Source organism: Brassica rapa, chromosome A05, assembly GCF_000309985.2.
Source record: "Brassica rapa cultivar Chiifu-401-42 chromosome A05, CAAS_Brap_v3.01, whole genome shotgun sequence".
In the NCBI taxonomy this organism is placed as follows: Eukaryota; Viridiplantae; Streptophyta; class Magnoliopsida; order Brassicales; family Brassicaceae; genus Brassica; species Brassica rapa.
In genome coordinates, this window is record NC_024799.2 from 6,182,778 (window position 1) to 6,195,856 (window position 13,079).

Genomic DNA, 13,079 nt, shown 5'->3' on the forward strand with positions numbered 1-13,079 from the left:
AGGTGAGAGAAAACCCTGTTTTATTATTATAGATTACCTATTTGGTTTGCGATTCGATTTTAATTTGGTTTTTTTTTTTTAATTTAAAATATATTAGTACTATTGAGATATTTGTGAATGTCGTTTTTTGTTTTTGATTCCGGAATTTTGGTTTGTTTCCGCTTTGGTTCTTCGTTCTCGGTTTATCGGTATTCAGACATCGAATCCGTGCGACGTCATTTCTAAACGGGAATAACAATAAATTTCTAGAATTTAATTCGGCCCAAGTCCAGATCCAAAAGAATGTGTCAAACTGTCCAGCTCCTCACTTTGCCACGTCGGTAGCTTTGAGATTTGTCGAATATACTTGGACCAATTAAGCGTGATTAGTGCTGCTGTCTTTTTTTTTTTTTTTTTTTTGTCAACTTAGTGCTGCTGTCTATCTTTACATAATACGTTAGTGATATGAGACTGATTGGCTCAAAATTTTCTCCAGTTCTCACTACGAAGACTTGAAGAAGACTTGGAGAAGACTCTTTTGTTATAAGTTTGAAGTCTGCGGTGAACCCATGTTATGTGTCTCTTTGCTTAAAACAATATTATTCTTACTCCAAGACAACCATGTCGCATTCGCGTCTTTGTTTACTCTCAGCACTCTTACTCTGTTTGTCTTTGAAACAAACTTCTTAACTATAGATGCTCTTCTTGTTACTGGTTTTTCTGCTTGTCGTCCCGATCAGATTGAAGCCCTCGTGCAATTCAAGGAGGAGTTTGATTCCCGTGGTTGCAACCACAACGACTATGTTAGTGGTGTTTGGTGCAACAACGTTACGGGTGCGGTCAAGAAATTACACCTCCCAAGTGGCTGTCTCCGTGGAACTCTGAAGCCTAACAGTAGCCTCTTCCGGTTGCAACATCTCCGTTACCTCAACCTCTCTAACAAAGACTTCACTTCCTCTCCACTCCCTTCCGGTTTCGGCAATCTCAACAGACTAGAGGTTTTGTTTCTTTCCTCTAATGGTTTCGTAGGTCAAGTTCCTTCCTCATTTAGTAACCTAAGCCAACTTTCCCTTTTAGACCTATCCTGGAACGAGCTCACTGGTGATTTTTCACAGCCTCTAGGCAATCGAAGCAAGCTAACTCGACTAAGCCTTTCCGATAATGAGTTCTCAGGAGCTTTGGATCCCAACAACAGCCTCTTTGGGTTGCATATCTCCGTGGCCTTAGTCTTGCTTACAACTACTTCACCACCTCCTCTTCTTCATTCTTTTCCGGATTCGAAAAACTAAATAGATTAGAGATCTTGTTTCTTGCCTCTAATGACTTCCATGGCCAAATACCTTCGTCCATTAGTAACCTCACCCAACTTTCCATTCTAGGTCTTGATGATAACAGGCTCACTGGTAGTATCCTACCTCTACAGAACCTAACCAATCTCTCAGTGTTAGGCCTTGTCGATAATATGCCTTTCATGTCATATCTTGATCTACGTGGAAACCATTTCACCGGCCCCATTGAAGTTTCAAACTACTCTTTGTCTTCTTCTAGGCTAGAGCATCTGCTCCTTGGGTATAACCAATTTGAAGGTCAGATCCTTGACACTGTCTCAAAGCTTACCACCCTCATAGATATCGACCTTTCTTTCCTAAACATAAGCTACCCAATTGACTTTAGAATCTTCTCGTCTCTCAAATCTTTGTTGAAGCTTGATCTTTCCGGTAATAGTATATCACCAGCTAGTTTAAGTTCAGATTCAAACATCCCACTGTCCCTAAGATACTTAGTATTGAAAGACTGCAACATCGGACGGTTCCCAGAATTATTAAATTCTCTCCAAGACTTGGAAGTATTAGACATTTCCAAGAATAGAATCAAAGGGAAGGTCCCTGAATGGTTATGGAATCTTCCTCGTCTCAGCTTCGTGAAGCTTGCTAACAATCTTTTCGATGGATTTGAAGGTTCAGCGGAAGTGTTAGTAAATTCATCAGTGAACATATTAGACTTGTCCTTGAACTGTTTTGAAGGAGCAATGCCAATTCTACCACTCTCTATCAAAATTTTGGGAGCACGGTACAATCATTTCACAGGAAACATACCTCTTTCAATATGCAGCCGAAGCTCCTCTCTTGAGGTTCTTGATCTAGCCTACAACAACGTCACCGGTGCAATTCCTCAGTGTCTAAGCAACCTTCGGGTAGTGAAACTTCGGAAAAACAACTTGGAAGGAAGCCTTCCGGACATGTTCTCAGTGGGTGCCACGTTGCGCACACTTGATGTTGGCTACAACCAACTAACGGGGAAGCTTCCAAGATCTCTTCTAAATTGCTCCTTTATCAAGTTCATAAGTGTTGACAACAACAGAATCGAAGACACGTTTCCTTTCTCTTCACGAGATTTGCAAGTCCTTACTCTCAGTTCAAATAGATTTTTTGGTCATATCTCTCCTCCTGATCAAGCTCCCTTAGGGTTTCCTCAGCTACGAATACTTGAGGTATCGGATAACAACTTCACTGGAAACTTGCCAGCAAACTACTTTGTGAACTGGAAAGCACCATCACTCAAGACGAATATATTTGGGAGGATGTATATGACAGACTACGAGAATGGTGACTTTGCTGATGAAGACACGATAGACTTGCGATACAAAGGTCTAGACATGGAGCAACAGATGGCCCTTACTTCCTACACAACCATTGACTTTTCTGGAAACAAACTTGAAGGACAGATTCCTGAATCTGTTGGTCTCTTGAAGACACTTATTGCACTCAACTTATCCAACAACGCCTTCACAGGACACATTCCTATGTCTTTGTCAAATGTTTCCAAGCTCGAGTCACTCGACCTTTCAAGAAACCAACTCACAGGACTATTCCTAATGGACTCGGGAGTCTCTCGTTTTTGGCGTTCATAGATGTGTCTTATAACCAACTCAAAGGTGAAATACCACAAGGAACACAATTTAACGGGCAAGCTGAATCATCATTTGAAGGGAATGCAGGTCTCTGTGGTCTTCCTCTACAGGAGAGTTGCTTCCACCCAAGTGTGCCACCGATGCAACACCCAAATCAAGAAGAAGAAGAAGAAGAAGAAGAAGGAGTGGGTTTAAACTGGAAAGGAGTGGCTATAGGATATGCTCCTGGAGTGTTGTTAGGATTTGTGATAGGTCAAGTCGTTGCTTCATACAAACCAGAGTGGCTTGTCAAGATAATTGGTACAAACATACTCAGAACACCCGTTAGATTTTGTTTATGTTTTGCATTTTATATTTAAACGTTTGTCAAAGTAGTTCATGTGTGTGTAATGAAGCACCAAGTATCAATAAAGACTTCAAACATACCTAAAGTATTATATCAGTCCAAGTTGCTACAGACTTGAGTTTGGTGTTCTTAACCGAATATGAATATTATTGCCTATGAAAGAAAAACAAAGACGAGACTCTTTACCAAATACAATGACAATCTGGTTGGCTCAGTAAAAAAAATCTCCTTAACTTTGAATTTACAAAAAGATCCTTTCAAATTCGCAGAACCAGAAGAAAAACAAACTTCAGTTCACTTAATAATCATTGAAAATATCTTAGAACATCCATATATATTGAGGAGCTCTTAAGAGCAGTGTCATCCACAGTAACAACCAATATCTAAAGCAATAGAAAGATAAAAATAGTGAAATGGGGAGAAAAACAAATATTGTATCTTATTTAGGGACTTTCTAAAAAGCTTTTCAGAATCTCGTTTAGAGAATTCTAAGAAACTCGTCAGAACTTTGTAATGAGTCATTCAACATTAAACAAATAAAAATAATCAAAATAAATAAGAGAGGATGAACGGGAGCTGATCTAGAAAATAATATAATATGTGGCACAATATAAAAAATATAATTAAAATATTAAATAATTGAGTGAATTGGATTTTATTATTTCGTTTTTTTTTAATTTACATTAGTCACTAAAGTGTTACATCTTATTTTTAAATAAACCATACAAATAAATAATAATTCTCATATTTATGATAATTAATTTTCATAGTTACAACCTTTATTCCTTTTAGTTTTATTAATCTAAGTATTGAAAATTTTAAAATAATAGTAATAATTGTTAGAGTGATATTAAAATAAATTATAGTTTTTATTATGAAAAATTTAGTATTCAAAAGAAAAAAAGTTTGTAAAGAAAAAAAGAATAGTTTTATGTCGCAAAAACAAAGGAAAAAAAAGAGGGAAATTATCGTATGAAATGATAACAAAAGTGTGTAGAAAATTAAGAAAACAAAAAGAAAAGAAAACAGAAAGACTGTTAAAAAGAGAGTAGGACGGTTTTAAGGGGTTTCGAACTTGGAATCATATGGGGCACATGAAGCCACTTAAACCAAAAGGGCTAGATATTTTTTTTTTCTTCTGATTTTAAGATTAAAAGAAAGTTATATAATCAGTATGTGGCACGTGCCATACATCTTCTTAAAGTGGGTCTGTCCGAGAGGATGGGATGAGAATAATATCTAAACTAGGTTAAGATCCGCATTTTGCGTGGAATAAATATTATATAAATTAGTTTTACGTATTATATGTTCTTTTACATATTATTAAATAATACATATATATTGATGATTAAAAACTCAGTAAATATTACGTATATGATAAAATTGGTGCAAACTCATAAATAAATTTTATTGATTCAAACAAATATTTTTTTCTATTTTATATGATATAAAATTAAGTTTTAATGATATTAAAATAGATATATAGTACATTTTTAATATTGAAATCTGTTAAATAATATCTTATACTCATATTGTTTTTTGATCATTTGTATTTTCTGTAACAAAATTTTTGAATCACCGATAACAAATTTTTTTTGTGGGATGTTTAATAGTTTTAGTCATTTATAATTTTAAAAACATTATGAAAAGTTTTAAAACTAAATATTAAGTTGTCAATATTTGTTCAAAATTTTAATGAAACGAAAAATCAAAGCAAAGTTTGAAATTAAAATACATATGTATTTTTATATGGTACATAATTTATTTTAAACAATATTAATATATTAAAGTTTATTAAATGAGACTTCTTATTATATATTTTTGTAATCATTTATATTTTGTTATAACAAAAAATTTCAACCATGAAAAATTCATTGTGATATTTTTGACAACTTTAGTCATTTATATTCGTTTTAAAAATTTAAAATATAACATATACAGAAAAATTTAAATTAATACTATATAGTTAATGTGGTTGTTTAATTTGTTTTAATATGTTAAAATTTTAAAAATGATAGAAAATAAACTAATTTTTATCAAATCTTCATTATTCAAAATCATTAATTGTCATATATACTTTAGGCATATTTGGTAATTTCATTATTTTTATTTAAAGAAACAGTGAAAAACATTAATAATCAATTTATGATTAGTTTAATAAAAAGTTTATTATATATTTTTATGAATCAACATATTTTTCTAAAGAATATAAAAATGGTTGTGGTGATGACACGTGGCTACAAAAAAATGTTATAATGCTTCTCTTTTAATATATAAGGCATGAGAGTTTATTTATTTTTCCGGAAAAATTCAAATGACACATGACTTTCTATCAATGATTTACATTTTTTCTTAGCTTAAAACTAAAAAAAAAAACAATTAGCTTTTATGAAAAATAAAATAAATATAGTAGTGAGATATGATATCCATGGGTCTCTCGCCAATTATAATGTTATGATAGTATTTTCACTCTATCTTTATTTTATCTCTAAACACATTTTAGAATAAAAAAATTGTCAATATCATTTTATATTTGATTCTAAAAGTAGAGAAATGATAATCTGTACAAAAAGTGGAAACAAACCTTTTAATTTCTCTATTTATAGAATAAAATATTTTTAATTGCAAAATTAGTTTTGGTATACAGACTTTGACTATTGACTCTAAGAGCATCTCCAAACTATAATTCACTATTCACAACCTTAAAACTTTCATTTATTTTCTTTTTGGTTATTATAGTTATTTTTTCATAAATACATATACTAAATTTAATTTAGAATAACTTAAGTACACCAAAATAAAATAAAATAAAATAAATATTACATAACATTAAAATTTGACTCATTCAACCTTATTTGCCAGATATTTCCACCGCAACTCCTCCAGTCAAAATTTGAAAATATTGATTGTAGCCTTGTAGTCTAGTCTATCCATGGATGTCCAATCCCGTAAATTTCACAGTTCAGATATTTAATTGTGAGTGTATTAGAATGTTCCACTTCGAAACTTTTAGTGAATTGTAGACTATGAATGTGAGTTAGACTTTTTACCGATGAAAGTGAGTGAAGCTCATCAGTTGTTCCACAGTGATTTTCTTCCACGAGTTAAATGAACCAAATGTAGTATTTGCCTAAATTCTGACATACGGAAACTCTTTGAATTGGCAGAACCAGAAGAGAAACACATTTAGTTCACTTGAACAATCAAACAAAGATAGAGTACACTAATCTGTCCAGATAAATGTCTTTGTTTTGCGGCCAAGAAACAGATGATATGAGAGGCAAAATCAGAGGAAGCTTTTGATGAGACTTGGCTTAAGGCGGAAAGTTTTCGATAGAGGTTTTATGCTTATAAAATGCTCTGATTGATTCAGAGTATTAAACAGACACTCTATGAACAATAATGTGTAGTGGAAAAGCTAGTGGAGAAGGGTTTCACTTTCCTCAAATCAACCAAAATCAGTAATGTTTAGAATCTTAATCACTCTAAAGTTGACTTGATATAAGGACAGTATGTCTACTTAATGTCTTGGTCATGAAAGTGAAATCATACTCTTATGACTTTTCATACGCCTCAGAAAATAATAATACTCTCAAAAATATCAGATCAGATGAGATAATACAAAAAATAATATGACACATTAACTTGCAGAAAGATAAAGGAAAATCTGGAGAAACAAATTCAAAAGTTTGTAAGACACAACAAAAAAAAAAAGAAAAGAAAAATACAGAAACAAGCTTTGGAAACTACTCAGCCACGGATGGCGAGTCTCTCGTCCACTTCATCGACCACCACATAGTCCAGGCTTAGCTCGGTTAACGGTGAGATGTTCTCCAGTGCAAAAAGCATGACGCGAGGAAACTTCAAGTTGTTATGGTCATGGAACACAAACTGAGCCATCACATTTGGTTCTCTGCTGTGACGAATGAAAGCAGCCACGCTTCTCACCCTCGACACGTCAATTGCATAATCAACTGGCGGAATAGTAGGATAACTCGGCGGGACATTACCCGGGTAAACATCAGATAAATCACCCCACAACTTCCAGTTTGCAGCAAACCGTCCCGGATAGACCAGACCATCCCCGTTCATCGACATAATCTCCCCTAGCTCTTTTGTGACCACAGTACCAGCATACTCACAGATAAACTCGCCCGCGTGAATCAAATCCAGCGACCTAACACCCCAACCAGCTTCCCTGGTTCGGAAAACTTCCATCTTCTTCATCAACCCCCTTTGCGCGACACGGTTCGTGCAACCAGAAGTGCACTTGCAAGTAACCCCGCATTCGAAAATAACGTGTTTCCCTCTCAACAAAGATCCATAAGGGCTGTAAGGAAGCTCACCACCATTCTTCCTCACGCATATACAATCATCAGTGCATGAGAGGTTACAATCGCATCCACCGTTGTTCCCTCCTTGAGCAAGAATCACACTACTAATGTCAGATTGCGAGATGTAGCCATAGTTCAGCGGTGAGCGGTCATAGTCAATGTCGTTATACAGATACACCGGGACACCCTCGTTTTTACCATAAAGGTTAAAGCTTATATACCCAGCAGGCATCCAAGCCAATGGTGTGTTTCTAAGTGTTAGCGCACGCATCAGTCTTGCACTGCCCATCTCGGGCTGTCCTTGGATTCTAACAAGTGTAAACTTGAAGATATCAAACCCTGACTTTCTAACACGGCTGGACTTTACGATCCTGTACAGGCCGTCGTAGATGAACACATTCGAGCTGACTTCGTTTTTGTAGTGAAACCCGCGAATGACGCGTACCGGGACACCGAGTTGCATGCTTTGTACCATAGCAAGATTCCCACGTACTAGCTTCTGGTGCTGACGTTGCTGCCCGGATTTGTCCCGACCACCCTGGCCCGAATAAACCAGTACATCTCCTCTGTCCTCATTGTCCTCGTAGCCACCCGATGCGATGATGCTGGTTGCTATAGGCACGCCAAAGGAGCTTAGCCTAGCCTTTGTGTATTCAATCCCGGCTTGTGAATGGCGGTGTAAGCCGTACATGCAAAGCTCCTTGCGGTAAAAGAATATGTCCCCGATCTCAACCCCGGGGACTGGACCTACCAAGTGTTGGCCCTTGTTCAGCCACAACCCACGTTCTTCCATCAGTTTCGAAGCCCTGACATTGACGGCTGGCTTGGGATTAGGTCCGTACTCCACAGTGAGCTGAAGCAGGAGAGAGTCGTAGATCATTCGAGTCCGTTTGAAGACATACCGGGCAAGTTCCTGGTTGTCTTGGTGGAGTGTTTGAACCACCCGAGCATGGTGGTTTTCGTGACCCGGTACGGGGAAGATCGCGAGGGAGTTTCTCTCAACACCTAGTGTCGGAGCCAATGACCGTACGGCGGTGATTCTTGTGTTGGAGGAGGTTTCGGGGGGTGGGGAATCCGGCATGAGATTAAGGTCGGGGAACGGGACTAGAGTAGTCATTCTCCCAAATGAAGCGGAGAGAGGCAGAACAGCACCTGGGCTTCGCGTCCGGAAAGAACTTGAGCCACGATCCGAATCAGACCATGCATCATTTCCAGGTGCGTTCACGTTGTTCAAGGAGTTGTAGTTGTGGTTCCTGTTAGGCAGAGATTACAATGACAACATCCAGATGTTACAACCAGAAGAAGGAGGTTACGATTCTTCTAAGGATTTAATAATATATTCAGATTTTGAGATAATTTGGATTATAAAAAAGTATAAAAGTCTAGAAATAATTTAAAATATCACCAAATTATAATATAATAAATTTTAAAATACTTTAAAATATCAAGAATGGAAAAAAATCTATTTATAAGAACACATATATATGAGTTGTCAAAAAGAAAAAGAAAGAACAGATATGTATGTTTTTATATCCATAAAATTCCATCAAAAGAACTCTAATGTTCTTCGTAATTTTTAGTTTTCTTACATAATCTAAATATTTTATATTGTATTTATAATATTCAGGTATTATTAATTTAATTATTTTGAGCTATTTTGACAAATCCCAATATCGAGACCACATACCTTGTCATATGGATATGAGTATCAATGTTAAGACATGTTAAACATTTCAATGATTGAATATGCATCCATGTTGTATCAGTTGCAAAGGATACATTTTAGATCTTTGAAAGTTTAAATATTTTTTGAGATCTAGAGTTCTTTACATAATATTGAAAAAAATACTTCAGTTTAACATCAGTTCTATTTATAAGGATTCAAAAACTTGGAGTTCTTCTACAACTAGAGTTTGAATAAATGATAAGTCCAATAAGCAAGGATTTAAGATAACTTTTACAAACACTAGATCTAATAAGATGAGATTTGGGAAAAAAAATTGAAATCGCACCAAACTATCAATCCAACAAGCCCTCCTAAGATGCGTGGTAGCTTGTAGCCACAATTGATTATGAAAATAAAGAGAATCAAAATTAAAAGTTGACGGAATACCTCATTTCTTGAGAAGATGCAAAGCTTCGATTGATTTTTTTTTCTTCTCAAGTAAGATTCACGACGGTTCATAAGTATATATATATTGCATATCTAATTTTTACTAATTTTTTAATAATTAGTCAAAATAAAGTAAGCACGCGTCGTGTATATTTTTAAACATTAATGGGTATTTAAATTTACAAAGAAAACAAAAATGTAAATAGTATTTACTATAGAAATTTAAAACAAAAAATAGAAAATTAGTATTTAATAAAAAAATAGTTGATATAAAAAATAAAATGTGATTTACTGAGAAAATAAAACTTCGACGATTTATATACTTAGATTCACGACGTTTCATAAGTATATGTAGATGAGACATCTATTTTTTACTAAAACTTTTAATAAGTAGTCAAAGTAAAGTAAACACATGTCGGGTATTTTTTAAACGTTAATGGAAATTTAAATTCATATATAAAACACAAAAACTAATAGTATTTAATAAAGAAATTAAAAATACATAATTAGGAAATTAGTATTTAATAGAAAATAGTTGATACAAAAAAAATTATTAAGGAAAGAAATATTTAAATAAAATTAGTTACATTGTATCTAAAATTTATTGACTAATAGGAAAAAATAAAATGTAGTGATCAAGTTTTGGTTTTTCATTTCTTACGAACAGTAATTTTTTTAAGGGTACATGTCGAATATTTTGAATCGTCCTGATGTTTCATTAGATGATTTCTTACTGAAAGTTTAAAATGTAGTTAAATTAAACATGTGTCATGTATTTCTTACTAAATATCAATAAAATAATTAAACTAATATAAGAAAATATGTAAACAGTATTTTAAAAAGAAATTAGCATATAAAAATGCCAACTTTATAAAAATACTAGATTTTGACCCGCGCTTTCAAAGCGCAGGAATATATTTGTTGACAAATTTGTTGATATAACTGTTTGTTAACTAATTTATTTCGTTATAAATATTTTTGGTTTTCGTTCGATTCTAATTTGCTTTTATTGGTTTTCGATTTCAGTTTGGTTGTGGTTTTTGGTTTAGAAATATATGAACAATTCTGGTTATATATGAAGTTGAGTTTTGGTTAAAGTGATTAAATATATTGATATTTTGTGTGGTATGGATATATAAAAATTTCGAATTTTTCGGTTCTGGGTACTTTCTGTTTTAAATCATTTCAAATAATTGAGGTAAAATAAAAAAAAACTTCATATTGTGAATCACCAATATAATAAAATAGGAGAAATATTAGAAAATTATTTTATTTACATATCTATTTATTTAAGGTATAAATAATATAGCAAAGAATAACAAATAATTTTAATAACATAAAGTTACTATATTCAGAAAAAGGTTATAGTTTTTATAAAAAATATAATCTGTAATGTTTATATTATGAAAAAATTATAATATCGATATTTAATATTTTCAAATATCTTAATTTTCTGAAAAGAATTAAAATGAGACGCACTATTATTTGATTTTAAAATCACAAACAAAAATGATCAAGTTAGATCGCAAAAATCAATTCAACCAGAAAGCAAAGCATACATATATTTTATTTTATTTTAATAGGTCCAAGCCCACTGTCCTTACAAATCTAATTTATTGTTTTGACCAACAAAATCAGGTTTATTATTGGAAAAGTCACTAAAAAAATTAATGGAAAATTTTGTAATTAATTGAAAAAGTCAGGGGTATAATCATAAGAAGGATCTATTCTATTAAAAGGGAAGCAGTATTGAAAAATCTACTTATTTAAGGTTGTTGCACCCTATCATTAACTAACAATATTTTAGTCTTACCCTATATTTCTCTAACTGTTCTATAGTCTATCTAATTTAAATAATCTCATTTAAACTCAACATCATTTGATACAGCCCGGATAATTCTAATTAGTTCAAATATATTAAAACACTTCTTACCATCACCGGATAATTCTTAGTTCAAATATATTAAAACACTTCTTACCATCACGTCCCTTATTAATCCCAATACAAGAATATGAATGATAAATTATAAAACCAAAACATGACTATTGAAAATCTTTCCAGCAATCACGAATTTAATTTTATTAGTAAACCTAGACTCATTGTACACATTTAAACAAAAAAAAAATATCTACATTAAGACCGTAATAGTATTGATATTAAAATACATAACATAAATACAATGCATTTACTTATATAAAGTATATAAGAAGTTTAATTAATTTTCTTTTAAAAACATATCAAATTTCTGGGTTTTTAGTGAGATAACCAGTGTATGTTCATGAGTTAGTGGTGGATTTTTAGGGTTTATCTGATTTTAATTAATAAGTTTTCATTAAATCCAATTTTTATAGAAACATATCAGTTGGTAGAACATCTGACAGAATGCTACATGAATGAAATAAGTCATTCTATAATTTATATATAGCTAACGGGTTTTCCGGTTCGTGACCATAGATCTGGATTGGATATGAAACATTGATTATATTTTAATTCGTATATAAACTACATATGTAATCCTACTAAAAAGAGTTAAATAATTTGAAAAAAAAAACTTTCTTCGCACCGTTTAAATGTAGATGCATTATTAGTCCTCAATATTCAATTTTTGTTAGGGTATTTTGGTTTTTTGTTTCTAGAAATTTTGAAACCGTTCATGTATTTACAAAGATTAGTTTGATTTCAGTTAGGTTATTTCGGATTTTGGTATTGTTTAGTAGCAAAGTAAATGTAATTAGAAATTAAATTAATTATTTTTTCTGGGTATATATCTGTATTTCAAAAATTCAGGTACCCATTTGGTTTTAGGTTCGGTTTCAGTTTTTGGTTATAAAGAAAAATGATCTTCTCGGTTATTTATGAAATATAGTTAAATTTTGGTGTCGTATCAGACATGTACACTCTTTATATAGAAATTTATTTTAAAATAATTTATTTAATTTCAAAAAATAAATATTTGATTTTAAAAAATAAATATTTGATTTGAAAAATAAATCCGCGCTTTTCAAGCGCGTGTCAAAATCTAGTTTTGATTTAATTGTATAGATACAAAATGGAGAGTAGTATTTAATTATCTGATTATGGAAAGGATGGGAGGCGCTGAAAACGTGGATATGACGACATGTATAATATATACGCAGCAGCTTAGGGTTCTTTTAATTGTATTTAAATGAGATAATTAGATTTATGTGCATTCTCAATTTCTCATGTATCCAATAGTAACAGAATCCATAATATTAGAGTGTTACAATAAGACTGAAGACCACTGGTAGGATAAATAAATATTGGATCAAACTTGATGAACGTATCCATGGCCTTGAATTTTACACAGAACAAGAACTTGTTCCACAAAAAACTTGTCACATCCTAAGAAAACTTCAAAAGGAGAGAGAGAGAGA

The 13,079-nt window shown here is 32.5% G+C and overlaps 2 protein-coding genes and 1 pseudogene across 2 annotated transcripts in view; 2 read left to right on the forward strand and 1 right to left on the reverse strand.

Annotated features, from left to right (window-relative positions):
* Positions 1 to 13,079, forward strand: part of LOC117134085 — a 905,201-nt gene that overhangs the window by 623,425 nt on the left and 268,697 nt on the right. The gene's annotated exons all lie outside the window — the stretch shown is intronic.
* LOC103867549 lies at positions 101 to 3,783 on the forward strand (annotated as a pseudogene).
* LOC103867550 (histone-lysine N-methyltransferase family member SUVH2-like) lies at positions 6,816 to 13,073 on the reverse strand. The gene is made up of 2 exons (XM_009145629.3): positions 9,684 to 13,073; positions 6,816 to 8,823 (listed from the first exon to the last, which is right to left on the reverse strand). Exons 1-2 carry the CDS (start codon positions 9,686 to 9,688, stop codon positions 6,987 to 6,989), a joined length of 1,842 nt encoding a protein of 613 aa, XP_009143877.2. The 5' UTR covers positions 9,689 to 13,073; the 3' UTR covers positions 6,816 to 6,986.